Here is a 23591-nt window from a genome sequence, read left to right as displayed (position 1 = left end):
TTCAGTCATTTTGCTTTAACTAGCTGTATCAAACATAAGAAGTTATTTGAGTTTAAGATATGGTAATTTGATAGTTAATTACCTCTCAGTGTTCTTGGCAACTTTAGTGGCACAGGACTTCTGAGGTTGTTAAAAGGCAAGACATAAATTGTGTAGTAACTATTGAAATTTAAAAGAGGATTTTAAAGCCAAACTTCCATTAAGAAAACTAGTCTATTTGCACTTATGTAAATAGATCTAAATCCCAATGGACCTTTAAGTTGATTATTTCTGAAGATATTCTGAGAGTTTTTTGCCACAAAGTTGTTGGGGTTTTTTTGTTTGGTTTGTTTGGGTTTTTTTTAAGTAGGATATTAATTTAAGAAAAAATTACGCTGTGTTGTGTGTGTATTAGTAACATGCATGTTCATGAGAGAAAGATAGTATCAAGATTTCCCTGTAATAGTGCTGAGAGTGAAGGGATTATAGCAACTTACTTTATGACAAAGATGTAAAACGAGTATGTCTTCTGGTAAAACTGTGGTAGAAGAAAATAAATCCACAAACTGAAAAAATTAGCACAAAAATAAAAGTATTTTTGTTTACCTCTGTAAGTAAGCAAACAATGAATTGAAGCAATGAGACTGGGGACAAATAGGAGCTAAAAGTAATGTAGGAAGTGCCTTTTCACTTTACCACTGGCTCTTCAGAAATAATTATGCCAGATAGCTTGTAAAAGAATTGCAAAGGGATTAGAGTTACATTTTTCTTTTATGAATTGAATTGGATGCTAAAATGCTGTAATATTATGATATTGACACATTCTCCTCTTTTACACCACAATAAGGTTCTGTATTTCTGGAGAGAGACAGTAACTAATTAAAAAAAAAAGTGGATGTCACTCAAGACTTTAGATTACTTTTTCCTATTTATATTTTAAATATACTGTCCTGAATGGACGCTGTTAAGCTTTTGATTTAAATAATTTTTTAGTTTTGTCTTATAGGAATAAGTTACGGTTACTCACATATTAATATGATACAGGCCACATAGAAAGACTAGTATTGTTAGCATTATTTTGGAAAACAGTAGTTATCTATGCCTTGCTATTTCATACATATTTATATTCTTTAGTGTATCAAGCTTTCATTGAGAGTGTTTACCATTTGGAATTGTTATTATAATTACATAATTATTGCAATTATGGTTACATAGGTGCTTGGTGATATTAGTACATGATGTCTTTTATTTCTTTTATTTACAGCAAATTAAGGCGTGGGGATCAGTTTACAGATACACAATTTCTGGATTCCCCAGTCTATAAAGTAAAAAATAAAAGAACTTTTAAAAGTAAAGCAAAATTTATTTGAAGAAGACAAGAGAATTGCCTTTACGAACAATACTTCCAAAATGGGTACAATTTTTAATATATATATATTTATGTTTAGCAGTATAGAGTGCTTATTGTTCTTTGATTAGTAAAGGTCTTCTAAAGTGGAATTTCCTGGAAAGCAGCCCCTATACAAGCAACACAGAATACTTTACCAAGGAAGGCAAATACAGGTTAGGCTCCATTTTTGTGTTTTGCATTTCTGGTCAGTAACGTACAATCTGTTCAAAGGGTTTGCAGCACTTCTTAATTTGTAAGAAAAGTGTACGTTTTAATATGAATTAAAAATAAATCACCTTTGGGAATTTTATTGTGAGTTTTTCATATTTACCATGAGTAGAACCATTTCTCAGTGCTGGTTCGAACAGACACAGGCATCTGAAATTTTGATAAATCTACTGAAAAATGTGGAGACAGCCCCCTTTTTTATAGTTGACTTTTGGGTTTGACAGAATGGTACTGAAATTGGAATGAGGAATTCTCATTTTGAGGAATAGTAGAGAGAAATCTAATGTCCAGAGTATGTGCCAGAGACAGCCAGAAAGAAAATTGCACTGCGATAGAAATTCAATAGTAAATAGGATCCAGACAAAGCAACACCTTGAGTTTCCAACCGAGAGGGTGCTAGTATGACGACTAACACAACTGCATCATACCATTCAGCTATCAGTTTTTTGTACTGCTTCCCCTCTGGACTCTCATGAATCACTTCTGCATTCCGTAATGCACTGTCAGCTGACAAACTCTTTCCTGGCATTATGTGAAATTGTAGATGCTGCCAGTTGCAGGCTGTAGCTCACAGCTCACACAAGTTTTACAGATTACATCGTCTAAGGTTCAGGTTTGTTTTGCAACCAAGATAGTCATAGCTCATTTTTAATGAGATACAAGTAAGTTAACTTTTGGTTATAGAAGGTGGTTCTTCACACACTATGCAGTTACGCTGAGGAATTCCTTACTCCAGGAGTAGATGTTATTAGTTCACATGGGCTTAAAAATTGGTCAGACAAATTAATGGAAGAAAAGTCTATGAGGAATTACCAGAAACACCATTTCTGGCACAGGATGTCCCTGAATTGCAAATTGTTAAAGGCTGGAAGAGTGTTCTGAAGAAGCCTTAGTATGCATTTGACCAATTTTTATACTTTTCCCAAGGGCATTCACTATTGAAACCTTCAGAGACCAGTTCTTTGGTTAGCTGGACCTTTGGTCTGATACTGGTTTTAAGAGATGTAATGGATACTCTTAAATTTATACTATATTCTTAAAAATTTGAAAGCAAACTGTACTCTTTGTACTTCATTATAGCTTCCATTGTAACCTGGGAAGGTGACAGAGAAAATAGTCCTGGAAACTGTTTCCATACATGTTAAAGTCAAGAAGGTGATTGGAAGTAGTCGGCATTGATTTGCAAAGGGGAAATCATGCTTTATTAACCTGGCAGCCTTTTACAATGAGACAACTAGCTTGGTGGGTGAGGGGAGAGCAGTAGATGTTGCTTATCTCAACTTTAGTAAGGCTTTTGACATGTCTGATAACATCCCACAGACAAGCTGACAAAGTATGTGTTAATTAAGTGCACATGAGGTGGGATGAAAACTGGCTGAACAGCCAGTCCCAGCGGGTTGTGATCAGCAGCGTACAGTCCAGTTGGAGACAAAACAGTAGAGCTTCTTAGGGTGTTGTACTGGGGCCAGTACTGTTTAACATCTTCATTAATGACCTGTATGATGGGACAGAGTGCAGCCTCCAAAAATTTGCAGTTGATATGAAACTGGGAGGAGTGGCTGAAACACTGGATGGTTATGCTGCCATTCAGAGGGACCTGGACAAGCTGGAAAAATGGTCCAAAAGGAATCTGATGAAGTTCAACAAGGGGAACCTACATCCTCCTGTGAGTTGCCAGAATTTTAGCTGCATATTTTGACAGAAAAATGAGTCATACATATCAAAATGTACTCCTGCATATAGCTTTCAGATGTGTCCATTCTACATGTAAGTCTTGAACTATAACCATGAACAGTAAGAGGCACAAAATCATTACTTACAAATATTTAAGTAATACCACAACTGTTTTCTGGGTTTTGGTTTTGTTTGGTTTGGTTTGTGGTTTTTTTTCCCCGACAGCCTGTAGCCCAAAGGCAACTTCCTCAAGATCCTGTAGAACATTCCATGTATGAATTTGGAGTCAAATATGCCACCAGCGACGTGGTTTACATAGGGGACCTTTATTCTCTAAACAGAGAGCTTGTCTAGCTGTGGTCACCAGTTCCAGAGATCATGCAAAGACTGTAAATGTACAGCAATACGGACAGCAAGAGGTTTTCATACAGAACCTCACTGGGGAAAAAAAAGTATTCCATCAGTATGAAAATTCTTCCAATATGAAACATACCTTATCACCCAGTCAATGTGATCTGTGTTGCAAAACAGAGCTGTTAAAATTACTATCTGAGAAGTTTCAGCAAACAGACTTTTTCTTTGTGAAACCATGTCCTTCTGAAGACCATTATGAAGAGGTGTAGAAATAGCTGGGAAGATAGACTCTATACTGATTCAATGTTATTTTTAAAAGAATTACATGTAGAATATTTTTATACATTCTTTCTTGTATTTTTTTACCAAGTTTGTAATTAATTGGTTTTTTTTTAATTGAAATGTTCTTACTAGCTTTCACTGTTTATCAACATCACTAGCTGTGTCATTAGAAATCCAAAAGAAGTATCTGTTACAACTTGTGTTTCTGTGCTGGCACTGCAGCAGCCAAACACAGGGAGTGGGTTAAATGTTTTTTTCTCTGTTGCCTGTGGTTTGAAAACTAGAAATAGAAGGACATGCTTCATTTTCTCAGGAAAAAAAAAAAAAAATTTGGAGATGGTCTTAATTATTTTTTTCAGTGAAGGTCCTGTTGTTCCACACAGCCTCAGGTGTTACCACCTAGACCACTACAGTGTTCCAAATAAAAGCATGTAATTTTCAAAAGTGTAAGGCCTAGGGCTTTATGCCTTACTTTCTCCCATTTGTTTTAGTATAGATATCTTTCAAAGTAACAGAGGATAAAGAAAATGAAGATGTGTAGAAGTTATCTTAACTCTGAAATCACATTATTGTTGCTACTGCCCTTCTTCCCTTGTTTACTCCATCCTTACTGTTTTTGTTGCTCAAATTGATGTTCTATACACGGAGAGAATTTATTTTGTTATTTTCTTGGATGCAGTTCTTTTAATTGTTCTGCAAAACCGTTGCTTACTCTAGGTACTGCATAAATAATGTTACATTGCCTATTGAATATTCACTAAATGTGCTTCTTTTACCAGATCAGTTGGTATTAGAAGCTTCATTAGAAGCTCTTGCAAGGAAAAAGATGTGAAAACAGCTCATGATGTTCCAGATAAAAATTAATCTGTAGCTGTCACAGGGATTATTTTTCTGAGGATAAGGTAATTTGAACTTCTTTTTATGGCTTCAAAGTTGTTTTTTCTCATGTTTATTCAACCTAATATTTTTTACATTTAATATTTTACTCATCTATATTTTGATTGTTTTAAAATTAATTGTATATATTTAGATTAAACAGGAAGAGGAAAATTCCCTTGGGCTCATGGTTACTACATTGCTGGATTTTATCACAATTTAGAATTACTTTTGGAGATGTCATTTTCCAACGTAACAACACTTCACGTTGCTAATGTTGCCATTTTGCTCTGGAGGAACACATACGTCCTTTCAGAAAGCGCGAGGCATGTCTTCTTAAAAGAACCCGGTAAAGAAACGGCGGGTGAGCGCTGACAGGTAGGGGACAGCCGACGCGCCGCGGCCGGGCAGCGCAGGGCCTGCCGCGCCCCCCGGCCGGCTGCCCCGTCGTCCCGTCCGCGGCCGCCGTGCCCGCCCCGCTGCGGCGCCGCCCCGCCCCCGCCGGCCGCGGGCTGCCCAGCCGCGGCCGCTGGAGTGACTCGGGTTTCCTGCCGCTCTTGGTTCCGGGGCTGGGGTACAATGGCTCGGCAAGGGGCGGCGGGCGCTGAAGAGCTGATTTTCTATGTGAATGGGAGGAAGGTAAGTGTTGCCTGGAAGGAGTGTGGAGAACAGGGGCCTGCTGTTCCAGAAGTAACCCCCAAGGGTGCGGGCATAAGATTTGGTTTCGTCTGACTTCTCCCTCATGGGAGTATAACCAAATCCTCACACAAGCCTCCAGAAGCACTCCTTCCCATCTCCTCCTTGCTGATTAAGAAGTGAATCAGCCTCCAAATATTACTTTAGTTAGCTAACGCTCTTCTGCATACAACAAGTGCTGTTAAAAGAGGAGAAGCAGCAGAGGTGGACAAATGTGATTACAATATCCCATTTTAGCTAGTTCTGCTGCATTTGGGGGGAAAAAATGCGTCACAGTGAAATGGACTTTCAGCTGGGTGTCAAGTCTGGCTGGTGAGCGAACTAGTTTTTCATTTGTACGTGCCTGGCTTCTCATCTTTGACGGTATCAGAGAAGAGGCATCAAATGGTATCAGATTTTCAGAGGCACAATAGAAAGTCAGCAAGACTCAGGTGCCAAAATATGTACTATTAGCCAACATAAAGATAATATTGCAAGAACAAAATTAAACTCGTTGATTCAATGCAGCTGGAAGGAACTAGCCAATTCTAAGCAACTGATTAAGAAATACTGTAATCGATCAAGAATGTAGGCCTTTTTACCGCTCTCTGTTGTTAGTCTATTACAGCAAGTGAAAGTTTATATAAATAAAGCTAGAAGAAAAGTGGTTGCTGCCGACAGCCTTACAGGCTTCCTCTGGTGTTCGTCCCAGCAGGCTAAAGTGCCAGGGAGACTCTGAATTCTGCAAATCATTAATTCTTTATGCTCTGGTGCCTCTATTGTAGCAAAGTTCTGCTGCATTTTTATTTCTAGTGTGGCTGAAGGTAAATTCCCTTGGTGTGACCCTTCACTGAGCAGCAGTTATTTTTAGTAGTTGTAAGTACCCTGGCACTTCTTCCCTGAAAACCTATCTGTCTGAGAAGGCATTTCCAGAAGGAGCCCAAATTCTCCTGTGGTCTTTGGCAATTAGTCTAGTTCTATGAGAGGGAATCAGAGAAGGATTCTCTTCTGGCTTTGTGGGAATGTAGTCTGTGCTCTGAGTTTTGAAAAACATTGGTTCCTTAGTTAAACCTTGTTTTTCATTTCTTCCTGCAGATAATAGAGAAAAATGCTGATCCTGAACAAATGCTGTTGTCTTACCTGCGAAAGAGACGTATCCTTTTCTTGTCTGTTCCCTTAAGTCACTCATTTGAAAGCCTTATTTGAGCAAAATTCTCATAAACAAGAATTAAAAGGCGATTTACCAGGTTAAGGAAGTTGTGACTCCCTTAAGATAAAACCACCATATTAAATGATGTGTCTTTCTTAAGCCAAATACTCTTCAGTGAGCTGCTGTATTTTTATCCTAGTTTCCTAAACAAGCAGAGTTACACCATCAGGCGTGATGTGTATGTGTGTATCCATGTTCCTCCCTTCTCTCCCCATAAAAGAAACCTAAGAACCTTTTGGCCAGTATAGGTAAAGCTTGACAGACTAGGGGTCTCCAAGTTTTGTAAAAGTCTCTCTGCTAGAAAAGGGGAGATCTTGTGGTGACACCCTGAGTCTGCTGGAATTTGGGGTAATCTATTTTTTCTTCTTCTAAGAACTCCAAACAGATTTCTAAACTCAAAAACCAGGTTTAATAGTAAGAAAATATGAACAAGTATGTTTTTAAAACAGAAAAAAAATTAGTTAGACAGAAGTTGGGAGAGCTAGAGATCTCACCTTGCCAGTTTTGTCTTTGCAGACAAGGTTCTTTCCTCATGTCTTGGTTTCAGTCCACAACTCAGTGGCTTTCTGGGTTGCTACAAATTATGCAGCACTTTCTCTGATCTTTTCCTCTTTTTCTTTTCACCATTTCAGAGGCCTGACAGTGCATCTGCTCTCAACTATTCTTAGGAGTTTTCCAAAATCTGCTGCACCACAAGTTTATTCCCAGTGTTCATGACGCTGTTGTGTAATAGTCTGAACACATGTGCAGGGACTTAGAGCCAGGAGCAGGGAGTAAATGTGGAAAAGAGCAGAATCTCTCCTTTTTGCAGCTTCCTAGACTGTCTCATGAAACATACCCCCACAGGGCAAGTGATGTACTGTATACTACAGAATTCACACAGGAGAGAATTTTTATATTTGTCTTAAAAGAAAAACTTAAGTCAAAATATGTTTGTTACTGGTCAGTCATAAGGAGTCTGGAGCAGAATAGGTTGCTGTAGTTATGGTGCTTATGAAATTATTCTTCAGTAATTTGAACAGCTTCAGACTCCATCGGACTATAAAAAGTAGAATCATAGAATCATTTAGGCTGGAAAAGACCCTTAAGATCATCAAATCCAACTATTAACCTAACACTGCCACGTCTACCACTAAGCCATGTCGCTAAGTGCCATGTCTGCACATCTTTTAAATACCTACAGGGATGGTGACTCAACCACTTCCCTGGGCAGCCTGTTCCACTGCTTGATAACCCTTTCAGTGAAGAATTTTTTCCTAATATCCAATCTAAATGTCCCCTGGCAAAACTTGGGGCCATTTCTTCTTGTCCTATGGCTTGTTACCTGGGAGAAGAGACTGACACCCACCAAGTAGCTCAGTACTAGCCCTATCACAAGAGTTGTACTTCATTGGTTAAAGTGCATTGGTGTGTGAGATAATGTAATTCTGCACTGACTTGCTTTGACAACTTGAAAAATCATTTAACCTTTCTGTATCATTGCACTTGGCTTATAAAATGAGGATAATATTAACTTGTTTTGAGGAGCTAGTTTGTTTCACCATACAGTTTAGATGTCAACTTGTAGTATTCCTGCCCTCTGTTGCTTAGGTCTGTATGATGGTGTGCCACTCCCTGAGATGCCCCTGTCCAGCAGGAGAGACCACTTTGTTAGCCAGATAGAGGAACTTATCCTTTTCACAGCAAGCCTCCACATAAACTTCAGTTAACATAGCTAAGGGGACATCTGACTTTGGTAAAGAGACAAAAATTAATGCCAGGGAACAAAAATACAGGACAGGAATATCTTATGCTGATGTTGCCAAATTCATTATAATGTGAAATGATTGTCTGAGTGAGCGTGAGGAACTTTAGCATCTGGAAGGCCCATTGTAAATTAACAAGTAAGTAGAAGTGCAAGAAGGGAAGAAACTGTATCTTAACATGGGTTTGCTTTATCTAACAGGTCGGGATATCTGCGAAAGGGCTCAGTAAAATGCTTTCTGTGGAAAAGAAAGCTGTTTTTTCACAGTGGAAAAAGTAGTAGAGCTTAATTAGATAAGACCTTAAAGCAATACATGCATCTCAAAGCTTTACTGCAGGTGAAGAATGCTAACGCTCACATTGACAAACATTTTTTTCTTTTGACAATGTGATGTGAAAAGAATGCCTGTTTCCCCTCCATCATTCCTGGCTCCTGGTAGACAGTTCTCTTCCTGCACCTTGTGCCAGCTGTCACAAATTCCTCAGACCTCTCTGTGTACTAATTTGACTCATTAGGCCAGCAGGAAACTAACCCAGGAAAAACAGAGGCTTTCAGCTGGATTAGGGACTTGGTCGCTAATTAGTCAGCTTGTCATTAATCAGTTCATGGAAGAGACTGGTGAGGAAGAGACTTGGTACAAGAGCTCTTGGGTTTTGGAGCAGGTAGTTGTTGGGAAGGGGAAGGACAGAAGAGGAGAAAGAAATGGGGAGTAAGACTTCTTCCTTTTGGTGGCATTAGAACATTAAATTAGCTGTTTGTCGATTCACAGCTTCAGATTGGCCACTATTCCCGATTCATAGAAACAAGCACTTCTTTTATAAGTGTGATCTTTCAGATGAGATGCGAGGTCAATATCCTGACTATAAATAGGCCTTCTGGGAAAACTGGGATTTTGGTTTTAGTGTTCCACTGGAACTTCAGATATATAACTATTTTGCCCATTACACATTTTTTCCTTTCATTCTTTCACTTGGAAAACTGTTTTTCATTTCCTCTTTCTGTCCCAACTTACTCCTCTTCCAAAAGAAGTCAGAGCCAAGTTTTCTGTTTTCTTGGGAACAGGATTTTGGTCATGTCATTCCTTAGCTTCAATCTTCTTTTCATGGAAAATTTTAATCCAACATAGAAAGGAGTCTGATACGTGTGCTATCATACCAAACCAATTCTATGTTCTGTAGCAGTTCAGGAAAAAAGGTGGCCTCAAACTTTTGAGTAGAATAAAGACCAAATAAAACCTGATAATTTTTTTTCCCTAATGATAGCTTTTCAGTTCGTCTTACAGGAACTAAGTATGGCTGTGGAGGAGGTGGCTGTGGTGCCTGCACGGTGATGATATCAACTTACGAGCCAGCTTCAAAGAAGATACGGTAACCTTTACAGAAAATTTTGAAAACCACACAGAATTATATAACTGTAGATACCATGTCCAGATATGAAACTGTAAAAACAAAGTCATAAAGTCTGTACTTAATAGTAAAAGAATCCAAAACAAGTCTCACTTTAATCCAAAACAGACTGCTGTAAAAAGTACTGTTCATTCAGCGATGTTGTAAATTTGCTGAAATATCATGCTCAGATGCTTAATTTGCTCATATATGCTGACAGCTCCTGCAAGGAGTTTTCTCATATATTTAACACCCTTTGTATTGACCACTGGAATGTGGCTCCTACCTGCAGCTCTGTCATATGACTGATGGGAAGATAGGGCAGGCAGAAGTCTGAGTCTTAGCAGCCCTTTAATATGGAACTCCGTCCCTATACCCCACCCACAAAAAGAAGGACTTTGAAACTCAAGACCAGAATTCCATTAAGCTAAAAACTGGAATAAACTACTTTTAAACGGAGAAAACTCCAGACAAATTGCTAACCAATGACATGTCATTGTCAATTGAGTATTTTTTAGGTGGGCAAAAAGTAAAAATATTCCATTGACAATTGCATGACATTGGAATGCAATGCAAATTAAAATCTTTAAAAGTTATTATAAGAGTTGAAATTACAGCAGTCAGAATGTCACTTGAAAAGAAACGTTTCAACTATAGTAAAACAAAACATTTTATTGCTAATGATGAAAAGCTTTAAAGAATTTTCATTTTGGTATGTTGTTCCTATTTAGAAGGATTTTTATTTTACATCAGAATTTCCTTTGGGTCAGAAATTTGATTGCACATTTTCAGCAGTAATACTTTACTTCCTGCAAACTACTACATTCCCCATCTTCCTTCTCCAAAACACACTTGACAGGTTGCTTGGGGGCAAGAGACACAAGAAGGCAATTAGAAAAGACTGAAATGTTAAGGAAGATATAAATTCTACAGAACTGTCCTCATATATGCAGTTTTTATACTGGGGACAAAAGATACAGCTAGTAAGTGATCCCTTATATAAAGCTTATTCTCTTCTCATTCCAAATGATGATAATGACTGCTTTGTGAGTATAAACTATGTCTTGATTGACCGCAAAATAATACTCATGTACCTTTATCACAATAAAATAATATTCATGGTTTTTATTCTCCTTTATGTTCCAAAGACATTATTCAGCAAATGCATGTTTGCTTCCCATTTGCTCCTTGTATGGTGTGGCTGTCACCACGGTGGAAGGTGTTGGAAGTACAAAAACCAGGGTTCATCCAGTTCAGGTGAGAGTACAGTATCACTGTGTAAGAGGATTACCGATTTCTTCCTTTGTATGGGCTGGCTTCAGTGGCAGTGCTTTCAGGGCATGGGAATTTGCCATGATGATTATTCTCCTTGCTAAATGATAACAGAAGACAACACAAGTTTCTGATGGTTGGTTGATCAAGGCTGATGAGATATGGCTCATGATGGATCTTGCATCTTGTCAATACTGATGGCCTAATCAAATAGTTGCTGTGTAAGAACTGTTGGAGTAGATCAGGCTTGTGCTCTATTTGGCTAACAGTGCATCCTGGACAATGCCCTTTTAACTGATGTTTTAGTATGAATGCAAAAAAGACAGAAGTCCGCTGAGGGTTAATTAGCTTCCTTAGTAAGGTGTGCCTGGGCATCACACCCAAGATAATGATTCTTATTTGAGATTGCTTAAATTATTTTACTTAAAAGGTCTGATTTGCTATGAAGATAACATTAAGTATGGCATTTCCCATTTAAGAGAGAGTTCATTAGAATGGTGATGTACACTGGCAGGAGTGCTATTTGTGGTGTTTCATTTCAGGAAAGGCTTGCCAAGTGCCATGGCTCCCAGTGTGGTTTCTGCACCCCTGGAATGGTGATGTCCATATACACTTTGCTAAGAAACCACCCAGAACCATCTTCAGAGCAGATGATTGCAGCTCTGGCTGGTAATATTACCACTTTTTAATTTGTAGGTGTGTCCTTGAACCCTTTGCTTCAGATGCTTTGTGTATGTGAGTGCACGTCTGTGTGAGTGCACGTCTATGTGAGTACACGTCTGTGTGAGTACACATGAATGCATGTATGTATGTACTCTATACAAATTGTGCTTCCCAGCAGAGTTGCTACCCAATACAGACCTTGTATTCCCTGTCATTCTTTTCTCCTGAAAAATTAAGCATGGAGCTGTGGATTGTTTCAGGGACAGGTGTTCAAATTATCCCCATAGGTGTCTTTTGAAGTGCTTTAAACCAGATGTGCAAAAATTATGTCATACTGGAGAAGTAGCTGCATCTGAAGGTCTCTGGGATCCCATTACATCTGGAGTTGAGAATCTCACAAGCCTCACATTTGTCATAGGAATAAAACAGTCAAATAAGGTAGAGAGATGCAGACCATCTTCACTAAGGGAAAGTGTGAGCATTTATTGCAGGTGAAATAGCCTTCTATCATCTGTTGTGCCCTAGAGTCATAGTGGAGGCAAAGTCATTTCCTGTTACTGTGAGGTGGACTTGGAGGTGTAATGTTAACCTCCTTCACTATTAGAAATAAGTCAGAGGGAAGGAGAAAAACATTTTGAATGGGTGAAGAATATTGTACAATCTCTTATTCTCATGCATACTAAACTGTGGTCAGCGTTCCCTCTAGTGCAGCTCCCAAGTATTTCATACTCCCCTTGAAACGATAGCCTTTTTTCTCAGGAGCTGCAGGGTCCTAAGTCTTGTGATACTTATCTTTTTTGTCTTTTGGAGAGCTAACACTTCTTAAGCATCAAAAATGCAAACTTCATATAAAGACATGACATTTTAAAGCCACATGCTTTAGAACAAAGCTTTTTCTCACTGATATCCTTTTTTCAGGAAATTTGTGCCGCTGTACTGGATATAGGCCGATCCTAGATGCCTGTAAAACCTTCTGTAAGGTAAGAAGTAGTGATGATAGGAATACTAGATTGTGCTTATTGGTTTTTATATACACATGCACACACACACACAAACAATCAAGATTTTCATTAAGATCATACTTTTCCTCTGTTAAGAGATGTAGGTCCGAGTAAGGTGTTTAATGGCCTAACCCATTACAAAAATTGGTTAACACAAACTAACTTGGGGTCTAGCCTGGATTATGAAGAGTAATCTGAAGTAACTCCCATCTGTCTCACTGTGGGTCAGTACTGGCATAAATAAAAGCAGAATTTGGATCGATGTTCTCAGTAATTAATCATGTAATGCAACATGTCAGAAACCTACAGTGAAAGAAATGGGAGAGTGAACAGTGGGTAAAAGAAATAATGCAGACCATCTATGTGTGGTCTCACAAGGTCAGCTGAATTTCACATAGTATGAATTATTTTATATTAAGGACTTCAACATCCGATGATTTTAAGCTGTTTTCTAACATCACTTCTTTAATACATAATCCTTCCAATTTAGTTTATTATTAATCTTAATCTAGAATTTAATTGACATATAAAGAGATACTCTTCTTGGCTTAAGCAGGCTTTACCGCATCACCATTCTGGGCAATATTTCACTAATGGGATATTCCTGCTTTAGGAATCCAATTGTTGTCAAAGGAAAGCCAGTGGAAAGTGTTGCTTGGATGAGGAAGATGATTTGTTTGACAAGGAAGAGAAGGTAGGGTTTTAAGTATTTTACCTGTCCTATTTAGATATAAAATTTACAGAAAGAATATTGCATGGCTTTTTTTTTTGTAATGAAAGTAAATGCAGTATACTCAGCCATTTTTATGCTCCACCTTATTCACTTTACATAATCTTATTTGTAAAATAAGTTATTTTATTATTCTTCACAAGAAATTTGGAGGTATTTCTAAAAATTAAGGGTTCTTTGTATATGTTTGTATGAGGAGGTGATGATGTGGCAGATAGTTTGTATAAGGCAGTTTGGCTTTCCAGAACTGAGATTTGAGCAGTTCTTCAAGTTCAGGAATATTAATAGTCTCAGCTCTATTCGTACAGTGATAGTCATATTGTGCAAGAAATCAAGGCATATATGGAACTATCTTAAATCAATGATCAGTGATGATCTGAATGTAATCACTGATCTCTTAGGAATCTAACTGCTGGCTTGAGTCTGAAGAACTGATACACTCTTAAAAATCAGAGTTATGATTGTAATTTTATATGAAACTTCTTATCCATATGAATATTTGACTTTGTTCTCAATTTTCTTTCAACAATATCTGATTTACTACTTTGCTTTTTGAGTACTGTAGGTTGACATGAAACCAGCAACTTTCTTGTAGCAGGACTACAGGAAGCCTGTAGTTAGTCTTTCAGTTGCTTTCAGTTCTACACTGTCATCTCTGCTAGCAGTGAACTTTGAGAAACTGTTATGAACACTTCCTTCACCTCAGCAGCTGCAAATGATGCATGGTAATATATATGAAATCCAAATGATAATGGAATTGCTAATTTTCTGCTGACTTCAGTGGGACTTCAGGGACCCTCATGGTTTGTTTTTGGGTTTGCCTTTTTTGTTTAAATGGAATTAATGATGAGAGAAAATTCTTGGTCTTTGCTTATCTTCTTTCTTTTTAAGGTTTCCACCAGACTATTTTCAACAGATGAATTCCAGCCCTTGGATTCCACTCAGGAGCTTATATTTCCTCCAGAACTAATGGTAATTTTTGCTGTTTATAGACTATTATTTAGCTCTGTCCTTGCCTTAGTAGTCCATAGTTCTTAACTCATTTTGGTGTTCTCTTTATCAGTAATTCGTCAGACAAATGTCATAACATTATAATATAAATCCAAAATTATATTCCTTCTTTTTCCCAGTGAGCTTATGGAATATTTACATATCAAAAATAATCATATTGGGAAAATGAAGTTGCAGAGTTACGTATTAGGTGAGAAAACAAAGAAGTAACTTGAACTGGGTTTTCAGTGCAGCACCTGAAGATACAAACGCTTGTCAGCAAACTCAATGGCAAATGCTTTTTAACATTGGCAAAACAATGCTTTTTCCCCATTTTGTGCCTCAATAGTTTTGTTGGTCTCTTCTGTTAAAATGTCAGCCTCAGATAGCCACCCAGACTGGAGAGTGTTTAGCCCCAGTGATTTAAAGCATGACAAAGATATAAGCAGCTGAGATAAGGGCACTGGAATGGAAAGTGTCAGGCATCCTTGATTATTGACAGCAGTATTTGCCCTAGAAAAACTGAAAGCTGTTTGCTTTATATTATTGTCAATATAAATTCAAAGTCAAATTCTCTATAACTAGCTGTCTGCTTACGGAGAAAGGTTGATAACTGTGGGACAAAGGTTCTTGTCCGTGTGTTTGTACTACCACTAGTTCACAAGCTATTTCCAAGTGATCAGTGAACGGTGATAGAAGAGCCAGAGACATCCACATGCATGCTTGATCTAGGAAGGGATACTGCTGCCGGTGTCATTAGTGACCTCCAAGCATGATAAGTGTGCAAACACCTCCCTAAATATTTTTTATAACTTTTCTAATAATTTTATCAATCTATTGCTACATTTTTCTTAGAGGCTATTTATTATCAATCTTGTTTATTAGCCCATTGGAATTAATCAAAGATGTTTCACCCATACAGTCTAGAAATCCACCACTGTGCAAAGAGACAGCATAACAGTCCCATTTCTGTCCAATTTTGAAGGAACTGCCGTTGTTGAAGAACTTCTTTTGACTTTGTCTGGTGTCTGTTAGACCTTCCACCTGTCTGTAATATTTAAATCTGCCATATTTCCCCATCAGAGAATGGCTGAAAATCAACCAAAAAGAACTCTGGTTTTTCATGGGGAGCGAATGACATGGATTTCTCCTGTACGCTTAGATGAATTACTGGATCTGAAAGCTGCCCACCCTAAAGCACCTCTTGTGGTTGGGAACACTGCTGTGGGTATGTATACAATCAGAATGGCTCCTGTTGCCATCGTTCCAGTGTGCATGGGGAGGAGTGGGGCTATGTTTATCATTCTTTTTGCATTTTCATCCCTAAGCTTACTCTCCACTATGTTGGAGTTGTCATTACGGAAGATATCTTTTGTCTAAGTCTATTCCTATCTGGTAGGACCTGAGATGAAATTTAAAGGCGTGTTCCATCCAATTGTTATTGCTCCTGCAAGGATCCCGGAGCTGAATGTGGTGAAATGCACGGATGATGGTCAGTAGACTTTACTTTGTTTAGACATAGGGAATTCCTCTGCAATAAGGGATGCTGCGCCTTTCCATAGTGTTGAAGGTGTGAAGTGCTGTGCAGCTCATTCCTAAGCATGCTTGGTTCTTTCCCAGGTGAAGGCGGCTGTGGCTATTGTCCCAATGCATGATACCGAGTTTTGTCTTCATGACACAGTGCAGTGCTGACCAGCGATATTATCCTGGGCCCCACTAGTCATAATAGTGCAAGGGTAATTATTCTGGTAGTACTGGTGTTAAGTCGTGCAATATTTGCTTTGTGATCTCTGTACCATGCTATGCTGTATAGCAGAGACCCATACAGAACCACAGAGAGACTTAGCAACATTGCATGCTTGTCTATATTAGAAAAAAGGCTGTGATTGTGCTGGCATAGCTAATATGCATTAAGTAATCTTGTTCTCAATCATGTCAGCATAAATTATTGTAGATTAAAAATTTTGTATCTCAATTTATATATTTAAGATAAGCCTGGAGATTTTTTTTTTTGTTAAAGTTGGACTAGGTTTTAGTTTTTAACTAAGTTCTATTGAAATTAGAAATAACAACTAGAAACAGATTTAAACTTACTATAATAACCTAAATTAATTAAATATAAATTATGTTGTGCAAGTTTACTGCCAAAGTTTTAAGAAAAGTCAAACCCTATATCTGGTGAAAGTTATTTGCTGTATGCCTGAAGACTCTTCTTTGAAGTGATAAACTGTATTTGACAGTTCTGTCATTGCATTTAGAGTATCTTTTTCATTGGAGATCAGTCATTCAGTTCTGGTCAATGACTAGTTTGTTCTTAGCTGAAAAGTGGTTGGGAATTGAAAAGAAGCAGGGAAAATGTTTATTGCTTCTTTTAGTCTATAAATAAAGTCTAGTTATGAGAAGGTGAGACTTACTAGTTCTAAAACAAGAGATATGCAGTTTAGCTTGCCATCCAGAAGTAGTATTTCCTCTCTTTAAACAGATTTAAATGCAAAACATGTTTTATTTTTTTTTAAAAACCACAAAATTTAGTAGTGCTTTACTTGATTAATAAAAATAATTTAAAAATTATATATATTGATGTATATTTTTATTATTCTTTAAAAACATTCATCCATTACATAAATAAAGTCTATTAATACTTTTGAATAGAAAGACACTATTTACCATTTTATAATATTGACATTTTAAAAAAATATAATCTCTTAAAAAATTTGAAATGTATAACAACTCAAATAAATGCATGTGCTTATAGGTTGTCTTTCTAGTGGGAAAAAGGATACCATATTCAGTGTCAGGACTGTTTAGGTTTTTTTGCAAATACCATCTGTCCCTCCCTAGAAGAATAACTAGAATGTACGTATGCAAACCAAGATCAAATTATGATGAAAATCATGTTTAAATATAGGAGGAGCCTGTTGAAAGCATTTTGAAGCTGACTTACCTTTGGGTGAAACATCACCTAAATATTTGCTCCGTCAAAGTTCGTGCAAGTGCAACAGTTGGAATGGGCAGCTGGAAGCAGAGAAGGGATTTACCTTTTAGTAGAAGTGGTGAGCTATTAGCTCAATTTCAACATTTCATGAAATTTTACCCTCAGTTTCCTGAAATGAAAGGTCATGGTCCCTTTAATATGCAAAGGCCCATCTCCTTATATCTGCCTGTTGTTCCGTATGAGCAGTCCTACCTCTACAGTCTGAATATAGTTTAAAAACCAGGCAATAAAGCAATGCACACATTACAGTTTCATTGTCCTTTGGTTACAGGATTAACCCTGGGAGCTGCCTGCAGCCTCTCTCTAGTGAAAGACATCTTGACAAATCTAATCTCAGAGTTCCCTGAAGAGAAGACAAAGGTGTTCCGTGCTGTCTTGCAGCAGCTAAGAACTCTTGGTGGAGAACAGATAAGAAACGTTGCTGTATGTTGTGTGTTGCTTGCAATAACAATTGTAACAAAGTGTAACAAATGTGAAATTGCTCCGGACCACATGTAAAACTTGCATTTTAAGTTCTGTTTTTAGCCATGAATTTTCCGTCAATACATCTTTTTTGAGCTTTCGATATGTATAAATTTATGTATAGTCTGCATGTTATATTGTCACTTAACATAAAAATGTGAAGATGGTGGCAAAAGGTGACATAAATTTCTTTTTTTCAAGTCATTAGGTGGTAACATCATGAGTAGAAAATCAACCTCAGACTTGAATCCTATTCTGGCAGCCAGCAACTGTATGCTCAATCTGGCTTCAAAAGGTAAGAAGAGACAGCCTGCCTCTGTAGTAGTGCCAGAGGTACAGAATCCTGTTTTATGGGGAGAGGGGAAATAACAACAGGTGAGCATTTGTTAAGGAACCCTTTTCCCACTCTCATACAAGACCACATCTGCAAGAGAAGCAATTTGCAAATGAAGAACATGTAAGCATTTAGACCAACCAGATCATGTGTACTTCTGTGGGAAGAAAATTACTATAAGTGCTCATAAAACCTCACAATTTGAGTAGCTGTGTACTACCTCCCTGACTTCTGGTAGTTTTTTCTTTTATTGATGCTTTGCCCTGGTTTTATAATCACCCTCTGGCCCTGACAAGAACTCTGGTTTCTCACTCCTCACACATACTTACTTCTGATAGAGGAGCCACTAGTCCAGCACCTTTTTCCATACCTGTTTCCGTAGTTTCCTTCCATCACTGTATATATACTCCCCTCTACCTGCTGCTTTTCTTGTGCATTACCTTACCATTGGAAGGTTGATGAAATTATTGGTAAACATGAGCTGTCTGGTGGCCTGGAATTGCATGTTTTATCTTCTAGCTGGCTTATGTCCTTTTTGCCCTTGATTCAGAGTGAGTGCATGTTGCCATTTCCAACCATGTAATACTCCATTCAACACCCTGAAATACATGTTCTTTAAGGGATTGTTTCTGAGCCAGGATTACTTAAAACAGATACACAAAAACTTATGCTGTGTGGTTTCTGTGACTTCTTCCTGCATAGTTTGTCATTGCGAGGATAAATACTTTCACTGATAAGTGAAAGTACAAACATTTGCAGCTTCTTACTCAACAATTCTAATGATGTGCCTGCTTATTTGCGTGATGAACAGGATCACTGTTTGATACCTCTTTCTGTTAGCCTAGCAGAACTTTACTGCTGGGAAAGGGTTTTAGGCATTTTCACAGGTTTTTAACATATTTCTTTACCAAACAGTGGTCAGTAAAACATAGGAAAAGTGGATTGTTCAAGCAAAGGAGGTTGCAGAAACACTATTAGTTTTTAGTATTTATCTTAGATCATGGTGTAAGAGAAAACGCACCTTATTAGGTCCTGGCAGACTCACAGGTGGGACTGGACAATATATATATATGTAAACCAAGTGTATTCTGGATGGAATTGCAAAGGCAAAAATCCAGAAATAGCAGTGCTGCTATTCTTAACAGTGTTATTCTTCAGATTCACACTTCAGCAAAATAAAATTAATTTACTAAAGTTCTGCTGTCACACTAGTTATATTTGAGGAATGCAATTTTAATGCTAAGTGATATTCTAGGATGAACAGCAGGTTACAGTGTCATCATCACTTGTAACATGAAGAAAATAATCTTGCTGTAAAGCCGCCAGTCTTGAAGTATAATGTTCTTTGAATGTGAGGGGAGTATTTTAATATATGAACCTTTTAAAAATGGCACAGAAGATTATCTGGTTATAGAAAGTCTTGGGATAGGTTAGGGCTACTGCAAGATAAATATTGTCTACTAATAAGAAATCATTTATTTAAAAATTCATCAGACCCCTTTGCCCCATGGGCAAAGTACAAAGGACACAGAAGACTATTAAAACATACACTTTGACTTCATCTGTCAAATACACATGGTTAAGTTCCACACTGGTGAATCACTAGGGATTTCCATCTGTACAGTATTTATGCCTCTGTGTTCTTGCAGAACCACAATGCTACTTGACAGTTGTGTTACTGGTACAGTTGCAGTCCTACCAGCAAAACTCCTTGAACCAATGGAGCTTGTTTAATCAAGAGAATCAATTATATGTGTTATAATGTTGCATTTCCAGAAGGCTTGCTAGCTTAACTGTGTAGTGACTTTGGCAAACCCCATGTAACATAGATGAAGTTCAGGTGTTGAAAGGGCTGTTACAGATTTAGGTTCCTTGCAGAATTTTGTCCTCTTCCCTTTTGAAAATTCCATCTTTAATAGATCATAGAATGATAAACATAGTCACTTTTAGAATAATCTACCAAAAAAAAAAAAGGAAAAAGCCATAGCATTTATTCCCTTCTAGACTCCTAGAAGTGTTCAGAATTTCAGAATGAAACAAAACAATACAAAACCAAAACAATCATAATTTTTTTTTACTTTTGCATCAGTTCTCTCCCATTTAGTTTTCTTCCCCATTCTTTATGTTTTAGAAGGAAAGATAGTGATGACAGCAGCTGCAGAGATTTGGAACAGATTGACAGGAGTGGGGATAGGATCATTGTGGCAATATCAGAAGGGAGGATTACAGAATGCGGATTGATCTCTGGGCACTTTCTTAGGACTCTGGTGTTATGATACTATGGAAGATGGAGCAGTCATTTGTATACCACTAATAATTTGTTATGTAAACTCTGCACTTATTATTTAAGACTGCAGATATTTCTTGCTAATTAAAATATGATTGATGTATGTTAATTGCACAATTGTACAGAAGTTTCTGGATTTGGGTTGTTTTTTTAGGAAGAAAGCGACAGATTCCTTTGAGTGATATTTTTGCAGATGGAGTTGGTAACAATACCATTATGCCAGAAGAGATCTTAGTCTCTGTCCATGTTCCCCATTCCAGGAAGGTAAGTTACCAGTTTGTTTAGATTTGCTTTATGCAGCGTTAAAGGCTATTAAATAAAGAGCAGGAGGGGGCATAATTCCTATGTTCGAATTAACACTATTAGTGCTCACTTTCTGAATTCCTTACATTTCATCCTTTCAGTGCCTTACTATCTCTCAGTTTCAGCCAAAACCACAACTCAACAGGTAGTCGGTAATATATAAAGACTGATATCCAGACAAAAGTTTATGCTAAAATGATTAGGGCAATAGCAATTGCCCATACAGAAAGGGATCTTGGACAAGCTGCCATAGTCTTCACCAAAGCAGGCTGCTCACCTGTTACATGGTTGGCATCAAGTAGGTAAAGCATTGTCATCTCTTGAGTATTTTTCTTAAAATGAAATAAGATTGGACATGTGCATGGTGCTTCCATAAATGCTGCTGAACTGAATAATAGTCTTTAAGTGATACTGTGTTTTGCAATACTGGATATGGGAACTTGCAAGAGAATTATGGGTCATGTTATCTGAGTACTGAAGTTTGGCAATACTTTGAACACTCTAAGTTTTTGGTCATGTTATAAATGCCACCCTATTATCCTCCTCCACTCCACAAGATCCTTGTCTTCCAGCTATCTACCCTGAATAAATCTAGGTCATCTGAACTGCATAGATGATGGAGGGTTGGGTACGGGCTGCTAGAAAATCAAAGAAGCTAAAGCTACTGAAAGGTCAAGAAAAGAAAGTGTATGATCTTGAATGCTCACGAAGTTGAATTTGTGCTCTTCGTTTTTTATTCTCTTGCTTTATGTAGTGAAATAACAAGTTCTGCTTCCAGATACTTACATGTCTGCAGGTTACCGATTTCTGTCTGATTTTCCTCAGGGGGAGTACGTCTCTGCATTTCGACAAGCACCACGACGGGAAAATGCTCTCCCAATAACCAATGCTGGGATGAGAGTCCTTTTTGAAGAAGGTACAGACATAATAAAGGATTTAAGCATTTTCTATGGAGGTGCTGTCTCGACTACAATCTGTGCAAAACAAGCCTGTTGGACACTTAACGGGAGGTACAATTTCTCTGCCTTCTCTACATCTCCTAATAAAGGGTCTTTGAGAGATTAGGTGTACTTGCTTGGAGCATGAGAGTACAGCAAGATTTCACTTGCCCAGCTGATGCCACATATGTTCAAATGAATGATGTGATCAAGCCTTAATGATGACTTTTCAGGATTCTTACATCTTGGATTCTGCACATGGGTGCAACTCCGGTGTAAAGTGTGCAGAGAGATATGATCTGTGAGTTAGGTGGATGAGGTATACATAGTCAGTTGTGCACCTGAACCCAAGCATTAGTAAATGATGCTGTACCCCATAGGTTTGATAATCCCATAATATCAGTGTTCTTGAGTCCTTCAGTTCGGCTCTAATAGATACAAGGAGCGAGAATTTCAGATGTGCCCAATAAATTTAGGAGCTCAAGTCAAGCCTTAACTTTTTCAATATCTCTTCATCTACAAGATCCTAATAATCTCTGAAATTAATCCCTGACACTTCTTCCCTACTTTGCAGCATCTTTCCAAGGTTTGGAGGAAAAAATTTACAAGTAATTCAAGCAGTATAAAACCATTTATCTAAATGGAGTCCCACTGGACTGTTCTACCATTTAATATGCAACTGTTTCACTACTTGAAGTACTCATTATTTTTTCCTGCTTTACATAATTAAATTTGTTCTAACATATTTGTATTTTGATATCTAGGGTTGTGTATACTACGGACAGTTAACTGTGTTGAGCTACTTCAAGGAGACAGCCTTTTTAGAAAATGTAACAACTGTTCAGCACTGATCAGATCCCATGAAAGCGTCTACAGTTTGTGTCAATATTGTTAATCACTTTTCTTTAAGTATAGGACAGTACTTGCAGAATAGTGATAATCTGTAAGACTGTTAAATCAGCTTTAAAGCTGTAATAGTTTTTATTTATTTATTTTTAAAAGGCTGGCATAGCACTCAATTCCATTGACTTAAGAGACCTCACTTCTGTGAGCAACATTGACCTACACTGTTTTCAAAACTGCAGACCATCATTAGAATCAGTATTTTGACTTCACTGTGAGCAGGACCTGTGGTCCATGATACAAAGGTATTACTGTAATTTGTATTTACTTTTTCAAGTCCTGGTCTGATTGTATCTATTATTCTTCCTGACAGACACTGGAATGAACAGATGTTGGATGAAGCTTACAGACTAGTTCTTAAAGAAATTGCTCTTCCAGGCTCAGCCAGTGGTGAAAAAGTAGACTATAAGAAAACTTTGATAGTCAGTTTCTTCTACAGATTTTTCCTGGAAGTATTGCAGTCATTGAACGCCATGGTAAATTAGTTCTCCATGTCTGCTTTTGTGCAAGCAAATGAAAGTTTTTTTCTATCTGTTGACCCTTGCACTTTGTAAAATGTGTTAAATATTGTCTTTGGGGTTCAGATCTACAGAAGAACATAAGTGCTTAACTCCCAAAGAGACTGATGGAGAGATGGCCATTTAACTTTAGGTGCACCGATACCTTTACCTTAGACATTACGCTTTTAAAAAACTTGCACAATGTTAATGCAACAATATGTGAATGTTGAGCTCCCAGGCCCAAAGAAAACATACATGAGATCTTACTCAATCTGTCTGTAGTTCAAAACATAAATAGACAGAATAGAAATAAGGGCTTTGGAAAGCAACTGTAGCTGTTAAATCAACCCTCCTTCTTGTATGAGTTGTTGACTGGGAAAAGAGGAGTCTAAAATTTCACTTCCCAATACATTCTA

General features: G+C 37.7%; 1 protein-coding gene across 1 annotated transcript in view; it reads left to right on the top strand.

Annotated features, from left to right (window-relative positions):
- Positions 1-5232: 5232 nt before the first annotated feature.
- Positions 5233-23591, top strand: part of LOC309406226 (aldehyde oxidase-like) — a gene marked incomplete at its 3' end in the record, with an annotated part of 43900 nt that continues 25541 nt past the window's right edge. The window contains exons 1-15 of the mRNA XM_082001325.1: positions 5233-5422; positions 6554-6611; positions 9683-9779; positions 10946-11054; positions 11612-11738; positions 12651-12712; positions 13347-13427; positions 14355-14435; positions 15537-15681; positions 15853-15945; positions 17720-17871; positions 18112-18205; positions 20686-20795; positions 21660-21844; positions 22989-23151. Coding sequence (XP_081857451.1) covers positions 5363-5422; positions 6554-6611; positions 9683-9779; positions 10946-11054; positions 11612-11738; positions 12651-12712; positions 13347-13427; positions 14355-14435; positions 15537-15681; positions 15853-15945; positions 17720-17871; positions 18112-18205; positions 20686-20795; positions 21660-21844; positions 22989-23151 — 1617 coding nt within the window. The 5' untranslated portion in view covers positions 5233-5362. The remainder of the gene's footprint in view (positions 5423-6553; positions 6612-9682; positions 9780-10945; positions 11055-11611; positions 11739-12650; positions 12713-13346; positions 13428-14354; positions 14436-15536; positions 15682-15852; positions 15946-17719; positions 17872-18111; positions 18206-20685; positions 20796-21659; positions 21845-22988; positions 23152-23591) is intronic.

The sequence above is a fragment of the Phaethon aethereus genome (assembly GCF_964289735.1).
Source record: "Phaethon aethereus genome assembly, chromosome: 6".
NCBI lineage: Eukaryota > Metazoa > Chordata > Aves > Phaethontiformes > Phaethontidae > Phaethon > Phaethon aethereus.
Note: the sequence above shows the minus strand (reverse complement) of the source record. Positions and strands in the feature narration are given on the sequence as shown.